This window comes from Pempheris klunzingeri, chromosome 20, assembly GCF_042242105.1.
Source record: "Pempheris klunzingeri isolate RE-2024b chromosome 20, fPemKlu1.hap1, whole genome shotgun sequence".
NCBI classification, from domain to species: Eukaryota; Metazoa; Chordata; class Actinopteri; order Acropomatiformes; family Pempheridae; genus Pempheris; species Pempheris klunzingeri.
In genome coordinates, this window is record NC_092031.1 from 2,419,905 (window position 1) to 2,442,741 (window position 22,837).

Consider the following 22,837-nt stretch of genomic DNA (forward strand, 5'->3'; position numbering starts at 1 on the left):
AGGTACTTACTATTTCTCTCTGGAGCTTTCAGCCACATCTCATGATCTTCATGAGCGAATAGAGGTGGTAAAATAAGTCGTCGTCCTTTTGGGGATCTCTTACAGTGTTAAGAATACTTCCTCAAACTTAAACTGTAAGATTAAAGGCCACTTAAATAAAACCTTAAATCACTGAAATCAATAGTGTGAATCCAGTTTTAGAGTGTGAAGCTCATGGAGAAGTGGTTTGACGGGACCCATGCCGCCCAGTGTCGCCTACTTCACACGAAATAACTTCCTCCGAGCTCAAACCGATCTCATCAGTTTTTAATTCTGGATATAACACATCGTATTTACATCTTTTCAGTCCCTAATCAGACCAAGTTCAGCTCAGGATCCCTCAGACAGTTCACAGAAAGCACTGAGTGTCTTTTAAACGCATCACAAAACCTCTGATTACATCTTTGGCAACGTGAACACATGAATTACTGTTGAATAAATGTCATATCTTGTGATTATATTGATTTAACAACCGTTTGGCCGCTCAAACACAACACAGCTCCTAAGTGATGAACAGTAACTAATGTTTTGATTCATCCTTCATTTTTAAAACGATTATCACTGCTTGTTTCCTTTAATAAAAAAAAAAAAAAAAAAAAGAGGTCTGTGGTCACAGTTCAGGAGTGAGGACGGGTGCAGGTCCTGTGTGAGGAGTCCTGGACGCTCTAAATCCTCTGGATCTCAAAGAGCCTGATGTCCGTGTCGTACCAGATTGGAGGATCCACGTTTCTACGGCAACGAGAGTCAGAGAGGAAAAAAACAATGAATTTCTAAAAACTTGAGTTTAGTTTTGTTTTATCTAGACATCCAAAGCAGGCAACACACACACACACACACACACACACACACACACACACACACACACACACACACACACACACACACACACACACACACACACACACACACGCTTGTGTCCGGTTTGTTTACCGTAAGTAGATGATTCCCCACATGTAGGTGCGGAACCACATGGCCGTGCCGCCGTTGGCTTGGTATTTCCTGATGAGGATGGGATGAGGGACGGGCAGGAGGCCGACCAGCGTGCCGTGCTGGAGGAACTTGAGGATCTCTGACTCGTCTGTTAAACCCCTGCGGACGACAGCATCAATGTTTCTATAACAACGATGGATCGAATGACTGTGTGACACTCGTATTGACGTTTCTCTGAGCTCTACGGAGCATTTTAGCATCTTTCAGCTCATTGTTTTGGTTTTGACGTCCAGAACTTTATTGTTTTGTTCAGTCTCCGACAGCAGGGAGCAGTTTTCAGTGTAAAACGCTCAGATAAACCCACTTCCTGCCGAACACCAAACAACGTGAGCGAAAGTTAGCAGCTATGTGGCTAAAGAGCCAGATGTGTTCCTCAGGAGTCAGTGGAGACCAAACACAGAGGTAAAAGGAGACTTTATAAGTTGTTGTGCTGTTTTAGAATCAATTTTTCTTACTTGTCGATGCAAATCTTCTCCACCTGAGGGACCAGCACCTGTAACAGCCGCATGATGGTCTGCAGAGGGAGCTTGGCCTTCCATGACAACACCTGGAGCACACACAGGTAGCAGGATGGAGGACAGAGCCAAGGACAGGAAGTCTTTAGAGATGGAAGGATAAAAACACAAGAGTGGGAGAGACGTCTACTCACCCAGTCTGGATTAGCGCTCCAGCCCAACGAGGACGCCACACTCGACAGCCGACTCCTCGCCGCTTTTGTCTCCCTGTGGTGAACCTGACAACAGAGGTGCATCATGGGAGTCATTTTACCAGCAGAGAGACAAAAACAAAAACCCCCCAGAAACGGAGCGAGATGAATGCTGGTACCTCGAGGTCTCTCTCAGGGTTGGACTCGGTGTCGCTGGGTGCAGCTACAGCGCTGCTGTCAGCAGCCGTCTGAGGAGAGTCTGGAGGAGGGACAGCAACCATCGTACCATCCTCACTCACCTGGGACTTCTCCGTTATCTTATCAATACCTAACAGTTGCAGGGGAAAAAAGAATAACTGGAATAGAAGTTCTTAGAGGATAACAAATGCTTTGTGAGCAGGTGGGTGGCTCTGACAAGGTTGTATCTTACTCTCTCTGATGTTCCCAAAGCGTTTTAGTGTCTTTTAGCTCAAAATATTTAAGGTTTAACGAGGGAACAGTTTGACACCTTCAACAACGATCAAAAAAAGACCTCGAGTCTGCACAGTAACTAGGCTTTTTCAGTCATTCCTGACCTATTTTTATTTTGTATTGAAAGAAGAAAGTTCTGCCAAGTTAAACTAATTAAACTAAAGAACAGTTTGATCAAAGGACTTCAGCAGGGGAGGAGTGTTTAGCACTGAGAGGGAGCACAGATGCCTTTAATTGACTGGATATGTAGTTATGTTTGCAGTAAAATTAACTCTTAGATGATCATCCTGAGACCTTCTGTGCATGTGCATGTGACTACGTCCAGCCTCGTACCTGGAGTGGCCTCTAAGCTGGCTTTGAGTGTGCCCGGCTCAGCGGGTGCAGCAGGTCTGCAGCCCTCCATGGACTCTGCGTCGACGGAGTTGTTCCTGGAAACCCCAGAGTTCTTCTTCCTCTGCAGGGCCCTCTGGATAGACGGCGAGTCAGACGGCAGGTTGGCCAACTGGTGGAAAACGTTCCGCTTTCGGATGATAGAATACACGAGGTTGAAGTTACCTGTGAGGGAGATTTAGCGGTTGGTAGAAGCCGGTACCGTCCAGCTCTGGGACCTGCTCACATCTATTGTTCTCACCGTCAAACTGATACTGGATGATGTTGTTGAACACCTCCAGCAGGAAGAAGGCCAGGTGGTGGTTCTGGGGGGAGGAGAAGAGGAACCAGGGCGTGGAGAAGGCCTCCAAGAGGTGGAGCAGCTTGTTGGCTGCCACCATGGACAAGCTCTTCAGATAAGGTGAAACTGTGGAGTCATAACACAAAAGGTCACTGCAGTTCTCCCATTCAGCCATCAGGGGGCGACACTCCACCTGTGATACTCACTGTTCACTATGATTGTGAGCAGGCAGTCGAACAGCGGCTGGAGGCGCTGGTGTCCGCTGGTGATGATTTTGTGGAAGATCTAAACATAAAAGAGTGACGGGACTGTTACAGTAAAGTACAAGAAAACACTTTTAGGCTTTTTAAGAAAGAATCTAAAATATGTAAAGTGCTGGTGTGCTAGAAAATGATTGGGGTTCATCATCTGGGAACACTGGATCAAAGGGTGTATGAATTTTTCCTCTCTTAGTTCTATTCATCCATCCAGATGGTTTGGGCCATAGAGATGTCTGCCGGCACTCGGCTAATGTTGCTCAAAGTGCCAAAAAATACATTTGAAAAACTCTAAATCAATGTCTCTTTGCAGGAAAAATGATGATCCACAGACTTTGCCGTCAGCAGTTCCATGTAGGAACTATTTTCTGCCGAACTACACCCGCCAACCGTCTCACCGTGCAGCTGCTCATGGACGAGAGGCTCGACAAGACGAGAGGGGATGTGATCTGGGTGATTTCTGTTTGGTTCAGTTGTACAAAAGTCTTTTTGAATGTGTATTTTTACAGACTTCTATTCTAACTTGTATATGAATCAGTGACTGCGGCCGTCACAGTACAGTGTTACTGCGATCCCTCCACCAAACCTCTCACCACGATGAGCAGGTCGGCGTGCGTTCCCGTGAAAACAGGAATGTCCATGGGGACACGGAGAGTGAACGGCTTGTTCAGACGAACGCCAAAGTTTCTCTCTCCGCTCAGCAGCAGCAGGATGAACACGCCGATGTGCATGAGGCCCACACGAGCTGCAGACGCACACACAAACACAGAGAGGAGCAGCTTTCAGATCTTCATGCACAGACAGCGTTATGTCTCATCTTTCCCACAGACCCTGTTTACACTGGGCTAGAAGAACGTCTTGAGTGTTTGGATCAAGTGTAAACAACCATCAAGACGCACTGTGATCACGAGGACACTTGGAAAATACATCAGCAATGCAGAATGTGTTGTTTTGGTAAAAACATGAAGAGGAGCACTGATGTATATGTCTGGAGTGAGATACCCCACAATAGTAAGTCAGGACAATAGTGAGTCGGAGAGGACGGCAGGGCGTCTACATGCATCAGCAAGTTCAATGTAAGAGTTTCTGAGGACCCTGGATGGGATGAGTTGACCAGAAGAGACGAAATCTGAACACAGGCGGTCAGATGGACACCCTGGAGACACTCATGGTGTCACAGCTGTCCACTGGTGTTCAGATCACTGAGACTGAATCACACACACACACAGACACACACACACAGACAGACACACACACACAGACAGACACACACACACAGACACACACAGACACACACACACACACACACACACACACACACACACACACACACACACACACACACACACACACACACACACACACACACACACACACACACACACACACACACACACACACACACACACACAGGGCAGTGACTGACTCACACTGATCTGCTCTGGCATCGTTCAGGTTGAACAGGATGGGAACCAGGACGTCCAACACGTCGCTGCTCTTCAGCACAAAGAAGAGGAATTTCTAAAAACACACAAGCTTGAACTCACTCACATGAAGAACCACAGAAACATTTGTTCAAGATTTCAGATTCCAAACACGACGCTGCGTCCATGTTTACTATAAAGAGCTAAATCTAAATGTTTAGATGCATCATACTGAAAAGATTAATTTCACGACAGCTCATCTGATAGTTGTCGAAACATCCCAGCTGGACCGCAAACGTTTCTCCAACTCGTAAAATTGAGCTCCACACCTTGTTGAAGTCACAGAACTTCCAGAAGAGGATCAGCAGCTCCTGGTGGAACTGGATCTTCTTGGCGGAGCGAGGCAGGTACGTCTGGACCAGGGGGTTGTTGAGCAGCCGTGCCAGACCTTTCAGGATGAAGCTCAAGTCCTGACAAACAGAGAGAACAGATACCATCCAACAGTGTCCGCCCAGCTAACGCCGAATGTGTCACTACGTTTCACTGTACCTCCTCTCTGTGGATCCTGGAGAGATAATTCACAAAGAGGTTATCAGGTCCGGCTGGCTGCAAAGAGGAGAGGAGATTTTAAAGAATCAGCATCGGTGTTTTTATTGTAACATAAAGAACGAAGTCCGTCCTCGCGCTCTCACCTCCTGCTCCTCCACAGGTGAGGGGCACGACGAGGCCTCCAGGGCCTGGAGGGCGGCGCCGGCGGCCGACCCGGCCTCGTGCTCCAGGGTGACGATAAGGATCTGGACCGCCTGCTCCACCAGCTGCTCCCGGTGGTCGGAGAACAGCAGGTGGTTGTAGGGGATGCCGTAGCCCACGGGGTCGTAGGCACACACCACGTTGAGCAGGGAGGTGAACAGCGGCAGGGCGTGTCTGGGTGGAGCAGTGACAGACAGGTGTGCTCATACAGGAGGGGCTTCAGAGGGGCATTTAATGTCCCACGATGGAGGTTAATACACAAGCAGGGGTCTAATTCCCACTGTGGACTTTTCACAATCCTGTTTTTATCCCCCTCATTTGTATTATTTCAGCTTGATTTGCTTATCAACAGTCCCGTATTAGGCAAAACACAATTTTTCTACATAATCGTGTGTCCCCAGTGTGTCTAGACGCCCTCAGACCATCCTGTCTTTGTCTTCGATGCTCGACTGTGGCTTGGACTTTAACAACAAGCAAAGAGAGGTTGCGACGTGTGTGTGTGTGTGTGTGTGTGTGTGTGTGTGTGTGTGTGTGTGTGTGTGTGTGTTACCTGTTTTCCGTGGAGCAGAAGAAGGAGACCCAGGGGTTGGTGTTTTTACTGTCTGAAGAGGGAGGGAGGTACATGGCCTCAGAGAAACAGGTGAGGAGCAGCTTCAGCAGCTCTGTCCTGAACACACGGATACAGAATCAGAATGATCAGAGCTGATAATTATTATCTAATATGTCAAACAGACCACACCAGCTACTTGAGACTCATCCAGTTGTTATTGGTGACATTCGCAGAGGCTCTTTACACCCATGCATGTGTTGGAGAAGGTTTAAGTTATATTTAATGTACACAACCTTTCATATCTGCATTTGACTGATCTGTTCCTAAACCTAACCAAACTGTGACTGAAAACTGATCATAATAGATTAAAATGATGAAGTTAACTAAGTCTAAAAGTAACAAAGTCCATACTGACATTCAGCAACTCTGTCCACCTCCTTTAACAGCCAGATAGTCTGGCTCTTTACCCCCCAGGTGCAAAAATACTGAAGGCAAATAATGCTGCAAACATTACTGACAATCTAAACTAACTGTCTGTTCTGATCTGATCTCCCTTCCTACAAAATGTCAGAGTCAGTTCCCGTCATCCACCGACGCTGCAGTCCTACCTGTTGAGGTCATGGACGTAGTTTGGAGGAGGTGACTGAGCGAAGCCCACCCCGGCCTCCCAGATGTACTCACAGCTGTCTATGGATCGGATGTCCTCAGCTGTATCCTGCATCGGACACGAGAGCGATAAAGAAATGAATGATAATGTGTGACAGCGCTCACACGGCGGCTGGAGCCTCGTTTATTCACTCTGAGGAGCATCACATTGGTCAGTTAGTCACATTAGTGCGTGCTGCACTCACAGCTAAAGGTCCGAACGGAGCAGGGGAGCCGTGTTCACACCTACTTCTACCACGCCATTCAACAAGTCCTCCGCTGACAATATCTGTGTGCGACACCTCCGCTCAGATAGCTACAGCTTTATGAATAGATCGAGGTGTCGATGAGGCGCCGCCGCCGTCACTGACAGCAAAGGGCACCGAGCCACGACGCACAGCAGGAAGCAACGACTGGGACTCCCTGAAGAGTAAAGTCTTCGTCACAGGCTGCAACATTTTCTACAAGAGCCTCAAACTGTTTCATCTGAATGAGTCTAGAAGTCTGAAGAAATAAAAAAGGATCCAGTAGTTTACAAGGAAAAAGATTTGTCAACAGGAGAACAGTTTATTTAATTTTACTCCCTTAAATCACCTGACGACACATGTTGAACACAATTTGATCATTTAAATCCCTTTGAAGATCTAAATACTGAGGGAGGAAGTTACTTGAGAAATTAAAGGCCTTTAAACTTCCTAGAATTTACATTTGTGGCGTGAAACCACAATCAGACTGTACCAACAGTGACTAATCTCAATTTCACTGATTTATTCTGGTCCTGCCAACAAACATGCTGACGTTGTGGCATTAAGGCCTTTAGAACACGAGTTGGAGGTGCTGAGAAAAAACTAAACGCTGCATGATGATTTGACATGATAATAATAATAATAACAGCATATTTTATTTATAGAAAGTTTTTCCTGAACCTCAGACACTTTACTTTATTGTCCACACCACACAGGAGCAGTGAGCTGATGCAGGAGACAGCACCTGGACGACATTATTATCAGGTTATCTCTCTCTCTCTCTCTCTCTCTCTCCCCCCGCAGGAGTTCAGTACGTTTCAACATTATTAAATTAATACTCTGCCAAACCTCAACATTTCAGGGCCAGCTTCAGTCACCAGATATACCTCATAATCTAGAGATATAACCAAATCACACATCCTGTTGTAGAACAGATATACAAGTACAGACCTTATGTAACTTATTTTAAACTTATTTTTTCCTTGAAAGTATCCCATGCTTTCTGTTTTCATGGTCCTAAACTCCCTTAGATCTTCGATCAGAAAGAAGTTAAAGACATATCTTTTTAATTTGCATCAACTTTGCTCTTATCACAGTTTTACTGCATCGTGGTCAAACTCTGTTATGGCTGATTCTTTATTTTCATCTGAGCTTGTTTTGTTGAGCACTTTGCATGAAATGTTATTATTGTTGATGATTATTATTAGTATTATTATTATTATTATTATTATTAGTTTGGCTTTTTGTTTTTTTGGTGCCAGAAGGGACGTTAAGTCCACAAAGGTCGCCTCTGATTGGTTAGTCACAAGGTAGACCCACCCTGCTTCACCTATTTTGCCTCTTTCCCTCTAAATGGGACCATAATTTACTAAAAGAACGTCCTGCTGTGCTGAAGAAGCCTGTAAACTAGAGACTGAGAGCAGAAACTCATCAGGAAAACGTTCACTGAGCTGATGAATCAGGAGAGAAGTCGGCTCATTTTCTCATCGAGCCCCCAGTAAAAAAAGAGAGTCATTATGATTTTGAATATTTCCATGACCAGAGGACGCTGCAGCCCGACTTCCTGCTTCTGGGAAGTGAAAGCTCCAAAACACTAATGTGAACATGCACGCTTCACAGGCCACAGAGGCAGGTGGGAAGAAACGACAGCCGCTGGTCATTTTCCACCTTCTGTCGCACAATTTCACGCACACACACGCTCGACTGGCTCTTAACGCCTCCTCGGGGTGAATGAGAGGCGTGAAGAGCGCTCGGTCTGCTCGTGGAGGGCTGACGACCTGCAGAACAGCCACTCTCCGTCACCTCCCACTCCCTCCAGGAGCTCCACTGATGTTTGCTCAGCACGGGTCAGAGGTGTCCACCCTGTTCTTCTCAGCCCAGTTGTCAAACATGGCCACTCCGCCCTCCCTCCATCTGGAGTAGAGTAACTCATTAACTTAAGCTGCTGCCTGCGAAGGTGGTGTGAAGGAGATAACAGCACAGCCACTCGTTCGTATGAGCAGCCTGAGGGAGAAAACTAAATAAACACCAAGCTGCAGGAAGCCGTTTCTCCTCTCATGTGGAAACACTCTTAAAGGACTTACTTGTTTTTCTGTGAGAGAAGATCAGCTTTCTGTCTGTGCACTGAGGACAGAGCTGGTGGTGGTTAGCCTAGCTTAGCATAAGGACTGGAGGCAGGAGGGAACAGCTGGGCTGGCTAACGACAGTATTCCCAAAGTTAAAAATGATTCCAGCTAGCATTCACACAATACACCTGCACGTGTTCCACGCTGGAGCTACTTCTTGAACAACAGTGCATCTAAACTTGGACGTTATTTAGTCTCTAAGCACTATTCTGACATTATGGTGCCTTCAGATGGGGTCGTGTTTACCACGATCACAGTAGGAGTCATGAGGCATGAGATTTTCTCCTCTTACTCTTGCAAAAACTTAAATATCTGTACGTCCCAAATTGAGTGATTCTGTATGGTCCCCTTTATTTAATACTGAATATGAGCAGGTGTTTGTCTCCAGCTGCACGGTGGGAGCAGGAATCTCAGCAGTGGACTCACCGAGCTGCTCTTTTTGTGGCTCTGAGTAGTGAAATCTGGGCAGAAGAGCAGGTCAGCGATGGCCAGCAGCAGGGACTCAGCCAGCGGCCGCGCTTCGTCGTCATCGCCGTCTTCGTCCAAACGCTGGAGGATAAAGAGACGACATGTGCACATTTATTATATATATTATTTATATATTCAGCATGTGGCAAAACCTCCACAACAACTAATCCTGAAGTAAAAGTACAGAAGTATTAAGAGTATTAAAGGGTTGTACAGTTCAGTCCTGCTGTCCACTGAAAAATAATCATTTTAATTGAGAAAACAATTTGACTACGAGGTTATAAGCTGTTGAACGTCATCATCTCAGCTTAGCTTTGCATTAAGACTGGAAACAGGCGGGAAACAGGTAGTTTGGGGTCGTCTTGTCATCATGAGGTTGCCAGGCAACCAGCGGCACAAATAACACCCCCCGAAAACCACAAATGAGAGATTAAGTCAGATTAAACGAATGAGATTCAACGTGCTGATTAGGGAGTTTTAGAGCCGTTGGCAGCTGGATTTTGGACTGAGCCAGGCTAGCAGTTTCCCTCCATTTCCAGTGTTTGTGCTAAGCTAAGCTAACTGGCTGCTGGCTTCAGGTGGTGCACAGACATGGAAGTGGCATCAATCTTTTTTTTTTTTTTTTTCAAAAGACTCAAAAATAATACAATCTAATATCACAGCACCACAAACTGGAGCCTCAGACATCAACGCTTTCCAGCATCGCCATCGGAGTTCATTAGATTTTACAGGTATTCTGCCCACATCCTGTATCCAGAAGCTTAGTTCATACTGTATTCAAATAAAAATGCTTCACTCGGCTTTAAAAACACAACGTTTCACTGAATTCAGACAACAACAACCAACCCATCAGCCTGCTCCACCTGCGGCGGCTCAGCATTTTACCCTCGTCTCACACTTTAATTAAGGGACATTCAATCCCTTCTTAATTCAATCACTGGCCAGGAAGAGGGGGAGATACAATATGGTCAGTGTTTGGACTGCAGGTCCCCTGCCGACCAGGTAACCAGAGAGCCAGCTGCCGTCAGGAGGGGGAGATGACGGGGGAGACGGGGAGGGAGGGGGTTCGGTCACAAACGGCATCAACAGCAGCAGCAGTAGTCTCATCTTTCGGTCCAGATCCTGGATCAGGCTGCACCATCCCTTCTAACCGGTGTAGATTATATAGAAGATCATATCATGACTGGGCGTCTCAAAGGGCCTGAAAGCCTCTGATGTCTGCAGAGCTGAACGGCTGCTGACGGATTTAACTCTGCAAACTGTCTGCAGGCGGATACGATTCCTCGGTCTGCTGTTTCCAACAGCACACATGGAAGAGCTGCAGAGGCCTCACACATCTACCTCTCAGGGGCAGGAGGAAAACTTTCTGTTATCTTTATCTCTACCAACTGTATTAAAAATAAAACAATAAATACAATCAAAGATGGAAAAATAAAGCTTTTCTTCAAGGTTCAGTTCACTCAAATCACAAAATTTCACTTTTAGTTTTCGTGTAAATAAACAAAAGTAAAAAAGTTAAAGTTGGACGGATCACATGAATCCTTGGTGTCTAACAAAAACATTTCCTTCCTCATTGCAAAGCTGATTTTCATAAATATTTCAAAGCTTACTCTTCTTCTTCTTCCTGCCACCAACTGCTGATCAGGTAAATAACATAACAACAGGAGCAGGAATCACAGCGTCCTCGTGGGATCGTGCAGACAAACAAAACATGGAGCTGCTCATAAAGGCCCCTCTAAAACATTATAGTATTCAGTATATTGTCAACAAGAATAACAGTAAAACTTAATAGAGATACAATCCATGTCGACACAAGAGTGTTCATGCTTGATGCGGTGCACGTTCATGTGTTTGGGGGTGTGACTTTGGATGGAGGTCAGAGACGAGGGGGGGTATTGGGATGTTTTGTTGGATCTAGTGACTCTTGGTTCCTCCAACGTTACGGAATCTGCCTTTAAACTGAAAACAGCTCTGCCAGTAAACAATGATTAAAGAATTAAAACCAATAGCCAATTAGAAGAAAGACTGAAGCACTTACAGTAAATATAACACACACACACACACACACACACACAGGTTGGGTGGTTTGCAGTTTAACTAGTGGTTCATCACTTCCTGGATACATTCCTTTCCTATTACAGCCGCTCACAGATAAAATCATCAGAAATCATTAACGGTCATAATGCCGTACCCCCGCTCTGCCAGCGCCGGGCACGGTGGACCAGAAGAAGCCTCTCCAGTCGGCGTCCTCGAAGATGTAGGGCAGGATGCGGGTGAGCAGGCGGGTGCAGTTCAGGACGACCAGGCGCTGTTTCTCTGAGGGGCAGCCGGAGTCGGCACCCTGGACCAACCTCTCCACTGCCTGAGAGACGGGGAGGAAACACATGAAGAAGAAGAAGAAGAAGAAGAAGAAGAAGAAGAAGAAGAAGAAGAAGAAGAAGAAGAAGAAGAAGAAGAAGAAGAAGAAGAAGAAGAAGAAGAAGAAGAAGAAGAAGAAGAAGAAGAAGAAGAGGGAGGTTCTGTTCCAGGTGTCTTCCTGTTAAAGGGGAGTTTGTGTTAAACCTGATGTTTGTGTTGAATCCTTAATTCCTGAATCGTTGCTCTTCATGGGAAGAGAAATAACGCTGTTATGAGTTGGCGCTGCTATAAATAAAGACTCTGACTGTATTGATTAAATTAAAATTAGATACATATCTTCCTCTTTTATCGCCTTTTAAATGCAGTTTAAAGTTTCATTTTGGACTTGTCTCATCCACTGATGCTTTAAATTCATGATTTATTTTGTTTGTTAGTAAGATTCTGTGTTCAACCTTGTTCTTAAAAGAAAAAACATCTCTTAAACAACCTTCTCATTTCATTTTCAGCAGAAAGCTGAATGACCGGTGGAGGATTCCTTCAAACACTCCATCAGTGTTTCACTAGAATCGGAGCGATCTCACCTTCCTTTGGCGTTTTCTGGCAGGTCTGTTTTACTCAGACGCCCTTTGACCTTTGCAGTAACAGCTGAAGTGTGGGAACAGAAGCAGCAGCATTCCTCCGGCTCTGCTCCCGTATCCCAGAGCGACCACAGGAACTAAATACATCCACTCAGGTGCTCCGCTGGAGTATTTACACTTTATACTTCCACTCTTTCTACTACATTTCCAACAGATTATGATGTATTATTATAGATGAAACCACCCATCAGAACACAGATTAACACAGATTAACACAGATTAACTCAGTAAAGTGATGTTCATGCATTAATCAGTACTTTTACTGTTGGCTGTGGAGAAATGAACGCCTCGTGGACGCCGCTCACCTTGTAGCAGAGGGTTGCCAGGTTGGAGGGAGACTCCTCCCGCACAGCTCGGATCTCCGCCGCCGGCACCAGAGCGAACACGTCCTGGACGGTGGTGGAGGCGTCGGCCCAGAACTGGTCCCAGAAGGCGTCGTCTGAGGCCTCCACGGGCTGCAGGAGAGGACGCGTTAGCTTCTGAAGCATCACGGCACTCCTGCGGGGCTTTTTCATAGCTTTTCAAAGCATCAATGCATCGTGTGTGACTCCCTGAATCTAAGTTTAGTTCCTGTGTTACTTCATGTTGTGTTTTCTGCTGCTGGTTCAGTGTTCAAAGATGCTGAACTTGTTAACTCCATTTATCTGCAGTCGCTGTAGTTGATGTCGTTAAAGACATTTTAACGTCACACATGGTTTCATTTTAACAAAACTTTAAAACTCCACAAGGTCAAATGTTGTGAAAACTGATTTTTTCCTTCTTTGCTCTCCTATTAATCATCTCAGATTTGTCCTGTGAGCCTCTGGATTGAAGCGTTTGCTACTAAATTTGCTGATAATAAGTATTTTATCTGTAAGAGAATACTTCTACATTGTTGTATTGGCACTTTTACTTGAACTTAACTGAATCCTTCCACTGCTGAGAGCACAACTGCGACAAAAATAAAGATTCTCATGATTTTCAGCTTCTTTGTATTCAACAAATAACGATTATCACTAATATGATCAATATTTTGGTGCATAGAAGGTCAGAGAACACACATGTGAACAGTCCAAACCCCCACAGATATTCAGCTTAGTGTAGCACAAGAAAAGCTGCACATTGTCATGAATGAAAAGCTGAAATCATCAAATGATCAATCGATTATTCAGTTAATCATTATAGATCTAAACATCAGAGAATCTGACACACGAGCGGCTGTGACCCGAACAGGAAGAGTGAGACTAAACATTCATGTTCGCTAACACTACGTCACATTATCAGTTCATCTGGAAGCTGTTTTCTCGATTGATCGATTGATCGATTTGCCTCAAAGCGTCAGAAAACAGATAAATGTCAATCACAACATCTTTAAACGTCTTTTTTTGGCCCAAAACCAAAAGATTTTCTGGTTTTCTATCAAATAAAAACATTTAAATGCTCATATTTTGCTTGAGAAATCACTCTAATGATCAGTGATCAGTCAGTAATGATCAGTCAGTAAAAACAGTTGCTGACTGACACTCAACATTCAAACAGGCTGAACAGCAACTAGTTCATTCCACCTTAAATGCAGCAGCCAGTAAAACCCATTTCTGCTGCCTGCAAGAGAACTCATTAGATCCAACATGTTTTAAAGTCACATCTTGAGGTTATTTAAGGATCATTTCACAAAATAAACAGGAAATTAAACCATCCAAAGACCAAACATGAGCGTTTTATGAGCCTCAAACAGCAGAAATGTTAGAAAACTGCAAATATTTCCGGAAATATGTTTGAATTTTGTTTAGAAATAAGAGACTTTAGAGTTTTCCTCGTTTTTTTCTCCACTTTCTGTCACCTGGGCTGCACCTCAGGCTGCCATCTGTTACTCCAACTTTATCTCCACAGGCTCACTTTAAGCCACAAAGCGACGCTTCAGCCTCACGCTGCTTTCTGACTTTTACCTGAGAGACAAACACACCTGAGTTTTGGTCGTGAGCTGAATCACCGCCTTCCTGAAGTGAAGTTTGGTGTCGGCGTTTCCCATTTCGTGTCATAAAGCACCTGCAGCCGCTGCTCGGTGTTCAGTCTGAGGATAATCTGCCTCATCCGCGGCTCACAGCCCGGAGCCTTCAGGGACGGCTCGGAAACTACAGCTTCGAGTAAGTGCGTGTGTGTAAAAAAAAAAAAAAAATGGCTGCTGCTGTTTTTAAGCTTGTGACTGAGTGAAGTGACATTTTCAGGTTGATTTTAAAAAATAAAAACAAGAAGTGTGATGCTGTTTTAAGCTGCTGCCGTGAAACAAAGAGGACTGTGATGGGTAAATTATTTTTTTTAATGCAATTTAAATTTGATTTCAATATAAATCAACCCACACATTAAACAAAGAAAACCACATGATCATGACAGTGACCCCCAAAATAAACTTATAAAATAAATACAAAGAAAACAGACGGAGAGAGTCCCTGACAGACAACAATTGGATTAAATAATGAATAAAAAGAATATAAAGATAATTTAAACAAACAAACACATAAAACAATTTTGGACAAACATTCAGTAAAAGTCTTAATTTATGATTCTGCCTCTGTAAGACTGAACCGTATCTGTGTTTTTGTCTCTACGTCTGCTCGGAAATTGAATAATTCCGACGGTCCTTAAAGGCAGCATGAGCCAAGCAGGATCCACTCTGCAGGACTTCCGGGATCCCAATGTACATATTTGCTTTCATTGGATAAAAGAGCCTTCATTTGCATGTGAGGCAATGATTCAGAGACAAGACTGCGAACTCTTCATCATCATCTTCATCATCTTCTTCATCATCATCATCACATTAACATGACTGCATGTAGCTGCTGTAGGATGGAGCCACTTCAGGTGTCATCGGGATAAATGAGACACTGAGCAGATTCATTCCCTTAATTATCGTCATGATAAACTTAGATTATTTTAACCCTTTCATGCACAGAGGTCAGTGTGCAGCTCTTCAGAAGCTGTTCTCTTGTACATGCATGAGTTTTGATGGCGTAGCTGCACATCAGCCACCAAAGTGAAGCTGCTGCATCATCTCATCCACTCAGGGTGAAGCCAAGATGGCCGACAGACAGACAGAAACACCAAGGTGCTCATTTCTTTCTGTTCAAACCTTCTAGAAAAAGAGACCATGCAGGTAAGAAACATATGGGGACATCAAGTAACATCTAAGGAGTCATGCAGTTGCTAAATTTTCCAAGAATTTATTTTATATTGGGAGGAAATTCTGATTAATCACATGTCCACTGAAGTGTACATCATGTATCAGGAGCTAGATTTCAACTCAACATGTAAAAATATCTATAATAAAGTTCAAATCTTGTTTTTCAGCCTAAAGATGAATAAAAACACTTCTGACCGAGGTAAGGATCATAATTCATGCATGAAAGGGTTAAGTTAAACTTTATTATGTTAAGTGAAGTTTCAATGCAAAAAAAAGAAAGAAGAATAAATCAAATTGCAAATGTAATAAAAAAAAGAATAATTAGAATGAACACTTGTTTTAACAGCTGCTCTCCAGCCGTCTTTCTTATTATAATCTAATTTTATTTCAGCACACGTCACTCCACATGACTCCTTCTGTAAAGTTAATTATTAACATTAACTCTGAATATTCTCTTTTAAACACTAAAACATTTCACTGTGTTTTGCTCCGAGCAAAGAAAAGAACTGTTTTAAAACAATAAAGAGGTCGTTTAAAGTAGAATAAAGTCAAATAAATAAATAAAAGTACCACTAACAGGAAGCTGCTTCGTTAATTAGTGATTAAAAATGTGCCAAAACACTTTCAGTCTGCTAATTTCTTCTTCATGTGGTCTTATTCCAGGTATCAGTTACCCAACCGGTGCTGCTGTGGTGTCACCGCTGAGGCTCCCTGAGGTGTCACAGGGCGTGGGCACCGACATCCTGCAGGTTTATGATGATCCAGACAGTCACACGCTTGTTTCACAGAGTTATGTCTTCACTCGTCTACACTGATTCGAGTCCAGAATCTGTTAAAGTCACCATGTCAACAGCTGCGTGTCCAATCTGACACCACAGACTCACTGCTGTGCTTCCAGGGAATTTAACAATGTGGATCAACAAGCGTTACTCACTCACAAGCAGCGATTTCCTCACATCAAGCCAACGTGGGCCGGCCCGTCGGGGGGAGCTCCTCGGCCAATCACAGCCCTCCCTCCTCCCTGCACGCAGCAGACGAAGCGGCATAAACAGAATAAACCCTGGGGAGGTTTCCACACTGCTCCCTGAAAGCACCCTCATCCTGCTGTTTGGGTTTCAGTGTGTGCAGAGAGGCAACATGACAGCGACGAGCAGCTTTGGGGTTTTAATGTGCACCCTGGCAGCCCTGGAAGCAGTAAGCACACTTTTATCTTCCATATATTGAGGTGTTGCATTTATTTTCAAGGGTTTTCATCTGTTTTTTTTTTTGTATTTTTAGAGCCTATTGAGAGAAAGAAGATGGGAGAGATTTCCTGCTTTCTCCTCCTCCTCCTCGTCCTCTTCATTCTCCTCCTCCTTTGAAAGCTCAGGTGAGAAACTCCACCTTGGTCAGACTGACCTGCGCATCCACACCAGGCTGTATTGATCATGAAGTGCATTATTATATCACACAGATGGGATCTGTCTTAACGGAGGCACCTCTGTCCCGTCTCTGACCACCGGTGAACACATGTTTTGCTTGTGTGCTGACGGTTTTGAGGGGAAACACTGTGAAACAGGTGAGAAGCGCGACCAGCAAACCAGACTCCATTCATCTTTTTCACGTTTTTAAACCGCCCTGCTGTCCCTGCAGTAAAAAGTGCCGACTGCTACGAGGGCGTGGGCCTGTACTACAGAGGCACAGAGTCTAAATCAGAGAGCGGGCGAACATGTGAACAGTGGGATTCGAACACCAGGGAGCGGTACATGGCTTCAGATGTCCACTCAGGGAGGCACAACTACTGCAGGTGGGTCAGTATGTGGATCAATATGATACAGAGCATTGATGTGATTGTATTCTGGTTCAGTGTAGCTTGAGATAGTGATGGAAGAAGCTGGTTATCATCACCTTTTGTCACTATAATCACTTTACTTCATACGATCCACAACGTGAAATTCTATTTATTGACTATTTATTTACATATTTATACCAGTTCTTTACATTATTCGTTATTTTTTTTCTTTTATCTGTATATATGGAGGTCGTATATTTAGTGTATTTATGTTTATCATGTCTTTTTTGTGCTCTGTTTAACTAAAGTAAAAATCCTGCATCCAAAATGTTACTTAAGAACAAAAGTTATTCGAATTAAAATATCCTGAAAGTACCAAAAGTAAAAGTAGTCATTATTCAGGTTGGGTTAAATGATATATATATATATTTCATTAAAGTTAATTCTTGTGTTCATTGCTTTGATGTTGCTGCTAGTAAAGTTAAATTACCAGTAACTGCTTTATAAAATGCTGGGTGGCCTCACCTCTAATGATATATCATAATTTATTAGCTGTTCTTAACTTTTTGGATGCAGGATTTAGGAGATAAGATAAGATATATATCTGATGTCACATGCTGCAGAAACCTCCTGTACAGACAGCGTCCGTGGTGCTACGTGTGGAGAGACCAGCAGCTGGAGTGGGAGTATTGTGATATTCCACACTGTGGCTTTGAGTCATGTAAGTGCATCGTTCTGTCTTTAAAGTCTAAGCCGGAGTTTCATCAGCGGTTAAAGCTCTCTAATCTTCTGTAGTTACAGCCCCACCTTCGCCTGCACCCACCCAGCCGGAGTCCAGTAAGTTCCCTGCGTTTCTCCTGGAGCTCATCCAGCCCCTCTGTCGGGCCTTTTCCCTTGACCGCTCTGACTTTCCGTCCCCCCAGCTGGAGAGTCGACATGTGGCCGGCGCTCCAGGAGGAAGCTGATGAAGATCGTGGGTGGAACAGTTGCCACCGTGGAATCCCACCCGTGGGTGGCTGCCATATTTTGGCGCAGTAAATCCAGGGAGTGGGTTTTCCGCTGCGGGGGCAGTCTGATCTCAGCCTGCTGGGTCCTCACAGCTGCCCACTGCTTCCCCGACGGGTAGGGAGTGACATCACTTACTGTAGCCTCAGCAGGTGCCAGGAAACAGCAGGTTGATCGGACACCCCCGGGTGCTTTAAGCCTCTTTAGCTTTTGTTATATCGATCTGTAAAGTTTCAACTGTTGTTTGTACTTGTTGTTCTTCTGACCTTCTACACACACAAAATGTAAAGTAAGTAAGTAAAATCTGACTAATATATGAACTCCAAAACCTCAACTGAGAGGAGCTGCACAAAAGTAAAAGGTGGAACCACTTTGGGTGCTTCATACTACATGATAACCTTTATCCAAGCAACTAAACTAAGCTAAGGAACATCTAAAGAAACATCTTCATGGGTTCTTTATATAAAGTGGTACTATATAACACCTAGACGACCCCAAAGACCCGCTGAAGAACCACATTTTCTTGTGTGTAGAAGTTTAGAAGAACAACATTAAAACATGAAAACTCAAAACACAAAAAGCTACAACTTCAGCTGAGACTTAAAACACAGAGGGATGTCGATCTGTGATGCTTTTAACTGTTTAATGTTGTTCTTCTGACCTTCTACACCCAAAAAAATGTGGTTCCTCTGGGCGTCTGTTGGGGTCGTCTAGGTGTTATATAGTACCACTTCGTTTAAAGAACCCATGAAGCCCCTATATGGCTCTTTAGAGGTTCCTTACTGGTTCTTAAGCTTAGTTTAGTTAGTTTAGTACTATATAGCACCCAAAGTGGTTCCCCTACTTTGTGCAGCACTTCTCAGTTGAGTTTTTTAGGTGCTATATAAGTAAAATTTGTGTGTTTGTGTTTTAGCTCCCTCTCCAAACTGCGCCGCTTCTCCGTCATCTTGGGGAAGAACGCCCTGAACGAGACGGACCCGACCGCGGAGCAGAAATTCAGGGTGGAAGAAATGATCGTCCACGCAGGGTTCGACAACTCTGAGGGGAACTTCATCAATGACATCGGTGAGAACGAGTGTTTAGGTGCTACAGAAGTGACGCTGTGGCGTGATGACGACGACAGTAACTCCTTGATGATGATTGCTCTGCAGCCCTGTTGAAGCTGAGGGCCAAACACGGGAAGTGTGCCGAGGAGAGCAGCACGGTGAAGACCATCTGCCTGCCGCCGCCGCAGCAGGGCCTCCTGCCGGGTGTCACCTGTGAGATCGCCGGATATGGGAAAGAAAAGCAGGGTGAGGCTTTAAGAGTTCCCCAAAGTACCCTTGAGCTTTGGTTATGTACACACACAGAGAGCAGAAACGTTCCTGCACATTACTACGGCACTTTAGTGAATGTAATTAGTTCTTTTCTTCCTCTAATCACACGTATTACGAGGCTTAATAATAAGTTGTTGAGTGTTTTAAAGGCGTTTCTTCCTCCAGGTTTGTGGTACAACTCCCAGCTCCTCCGGGAGGCCCAGGTGAGCCTCCTCTCTGACGATGTGTGCCGACAGGAGGATTATTATGGAAGCTTGATCACTGATAACATGTTTTGCGCCGGTCGGCCCGACTGGAGCCAAGATGCCTGTGAGGTATTCACGACAAGCCCAGACCAGATCTGCTTTCTGCTTCCACAGACCAGTTTGTTGATCCGCTTTAGTACTATTCTACCAAAACCACTCATCTTTCCCACAGGGAGACTCTGGAGGGCCTCTGGTGTGCGAGGTCGGCGACCGGCTCTTCCAGTTCGGAGTGATCAGTTGGGGCGACGGCTGTGCGAAGGAGTTTCGACCCGGCGTTTATACCAGGCTGACCAATTACAACGCATGGATCGAGGAGAAGACGGGGCTGTCGTCCATCGCTGCTGGATCCATGTTCCCTCAGAAGTGACGAAGCAGCTGACTGTGCTGCTAGAAAAGAACATTCTGCTACTATTTCACCTTAAAATAACAGCTGCTAAATCATTTTGGTGGCACACTGAACTATAACTGTGCCTCTGTCATAGAGAGGACAGTCCTGCCCCCTTCCTGTGGACCACAGTTATTTCACAAGAGACATGTCCTCTAGTCAAGACAAATGATTTCTTTAATCCTGTCTGGATTGTGCCACGAATCCCACACAGGATGTTTGTCTCTTTAAAAGACAACTTTGCAAGTTAAGAAAACTGTTGAAGACTTTGAAAATATAGAATTAGAAAGATTTAACTAGCTACTAGCTACCCAGCGCCCATCTTTACGACAAACTGAGACTTTTTTTGACTTCTTTTAAATTGACAAACATCACGTGTGTGATTCATGGCACAGTTCAAACCCTCACGGTGCATATTTGTATCTGAAATAAGCTCCAGTGGGGCCCAACAGGTGGGACACCCTCTCCAGGCCCCAGACACTCTCACTATGCAGCTTGGGTTGAGTGGGTGTGATCTCCTGGGGAGAGTGTGTCACAGCTCTGACTTTAGTTGTTGCTTTGCTCTACGCTCCGATATCAGCTGAATAAAATGAGCCAGCGTGCTGTAATTATCATCTGTGGCTGCAGAGGCTGCTGTTTGCAGCTTTAAAGGGCAAAGCTGGCAATATTTTACATTTTCCTCCTCTGGGTTGAGTTTATTACACAGATTCTCTGTATAGCAGACTGTTGCTTATTAATCTGCAGGAAGAAGAAGAGTAAATATTGTTGGCAAAACCGTTTGTCCATCAGAAAAAAACCATATTGAATGAATTGTATTTACTTTTTTCTTAATATACTATCAAGCTAACAAGTCAGAGATTATTCATGTAGCTCAAAATCACAAGCCACACTTTGCATTGTGGGTCTTCACAGTCTGTACAACTTATGACGCCACCGTCAGTCCTTAGATCTGACACTCAGAACAGGAAAAACTCCCCAAAAAAATCCTTTTTACTGGGATAAAAACGTCTGGAAGAGGAACAGAGGACGGACACATAAAACCACAGTATGTACAGACTGACAGTCAGAGCCTCAGGAGCCCTTTGTTTTGTAAGAGCTTGTTCATTTTTTGCATTTGGATCTTTGATGTTTTTATTCCATCATGTTGAACATGTTAATCACATACAGTATGTCGTTTTACACCAAAGTCCACATCGAAAACAACTGAAAATAGCTTTTTATTACACAGATCTGATGTAATTATGATCTAAATCTCAGTCACATAATAAAACAATGGTGATGTTCACCAGGGTTTGAACTGTTTGGCCACTGGTTGTCTAATAATCCTCCATTACAGTATGTTTACAGCCTGAAATGTTGCTTTTATGATGATATAAAAACACAGAAGTGTCCCTGCAGGGTGAAATAGGACTAACAGACGGTTTTTAATGAAACTCTGCTTAGCTGTTAAAAACACTTTGATGTCCTGCTCCTTTCCATCTTCTATTCTTTAAATGTGTTTTCCAGAAACTGCTCTTCATTATGACTGATAGTTCAGTGTTCGGTTCCTTTAGATGAAGGTTTTACCCAAACAGCTGGTACATAATGACCAGTACAGTTACTCACTCAGGTACATATTCGACGTGTTTCTGCTCTTCTGCGGAGAAAAACCTCCTCTTCAGCTACACAAACTGTTTACCCAACTGGATCTAAAAAAAGTTCAAATGAGCTCAACCTTAAACATCTACAGCAGTAAAATGTAACACGAACACATGAATGCAGCAGTGAACACTGACGGGAACATTTAACTTCACTTTACTTTTCATATTTTAAATCAAGCTGATCTACTTACATCATTTTATTTGGCTAAATAACCAAATGGCTACAACTCTGTACACTTTATGAACATTTTTATGAACATAACCTGTAGAATAATGGCACCATCCACTTATCAGGTCATCATTTGTGCCTCTATTGTTGTTAAACCTCTTCAGGTTTCACCATTTAAGCACCGTGTTGTGAAGTCTGTTACATCTAAAAGTACAGAAGCATCATCAGTAAAATGAACTAAAGTAAGTAAAAGTACTTGTTATGTGTTATATTATTATAGAATATTCTGTTTTAATCACTAATGAATACATGTGAGACTATTTTAAAATTGTAGTTCGTCAATATGGAGCCAATTTTAGATACTTTGTGTGCTACTGGGCGGATTAGTAGAGTAAAACTGTGTCAGATTATATGAACATACACAGTTTTCATCTGAATGTTTGAATTTGTTTTGTTAACCTTGTTAATAAAAGTTCTGCTTAATGCTGGAGAAGCTGATTTTTGTTTTGATGTAAATGAACGTCTCTTTATTCTCCTGACAGTTTAGGTTTGACCACATGATGGAGCCAGTGATGTAAAAACGAAGGAGGTTCCTCACCACCGCTGACAGACGATGGTTTTCTAACACGATGAGGCCAGAAGCTGTTAATAATCCAGTTCCCCTCAGAGGAAACAGTGAAACCAAACTGTGACCGAGCTTCAGATCTAAACTAACCCTTTAAAACACCAAAGTCACACAACAATACAAACAAACTAACTGATGGAGGCAGCAGCTCCTGTGTCCTGTTCTCTAAAATCCCTGTTTTAGTGAATGGAGTCTGGTGTGTGTGCTGTTTGTGGTTAAACCAAAAGGATCTTCCAGGTCTCTCTCT

The 22,837-nt window shown here is 44.0% G+C and overlaps 2 protein-coding genes across 2 annotated transcripts; one reads left to right on the forward strand and one right to left on the reverse strand.

Moving 5' to 3' along the window:
- Positions 1–285: 285 nt before the first annotated feature.
- hid1b (HID1 domain containing b) lies at positions 286–14,309 on the reverse strand. The gene is made up of 19 exons (XM_070851804.1): positions 14,220–14,309; positions 12,583–12,732; positions 11,473–11,643; positions 9,240–9,362; positions 6,406–6,512; positions 5,798–5,914; positions 5,173–5,421; positions 5,047–5,104; positions 4,827–4,967; positions 4,504–4,594; positions 3,667–3,818; positions 3,023–3,101; positions 2,778–2,942; positions 2,480–2,701; positions 1,855–2,003; positions 1,679–1,762; positions 1,485–1,576; positions 970–1,128; positions 286–768 (listed from the first exon to the last, which is right to left on the reverse strand). The coding sequence occupies exons 1-19, from the start codon at positions 14,283–14,285 to the stop codon at positions 705–707; spliced, it is 2,439 nt and encodes an 812-aa protein (XP_070707905.1). The 5' UTR covers positions 14,286–14,309; the 3' UTR covers positions 286–704.
- A 2,245-nt stretch (positions 14,310–16,554) lies between these two features.
- On the forward strand, positions 16,555–20,268 carry plaub (plasminogen activator, urokinase b). Its single transcript, XM_070852081.1, has 11 exons — positions 16,555–16,628; positions 16,713–16,803; positions 16,888–16,992; positions 17,067–17,220; positions 17,829–17,926; positions 18,001–18,033; positions 18,117–18,327; positions 19,124–19,275; positions 19,362–19,502; positions 19,692–19,840; positions 19,944–20,268. Exons 1-11 carry the CDS (start codon positions 16,572–16,574, stop codon positions 20,136–20,138), a joined length of 1,386 nt encoding a protein of 461 aa, XP_070708182.1. The 5' UTR covers positions 16,555–16,571; the 3' UTR covers positions 20,139–20,268.
- The last annotated feature ends 2,569 nt before the right edge of the window (positions 20,269–22,837 follow it).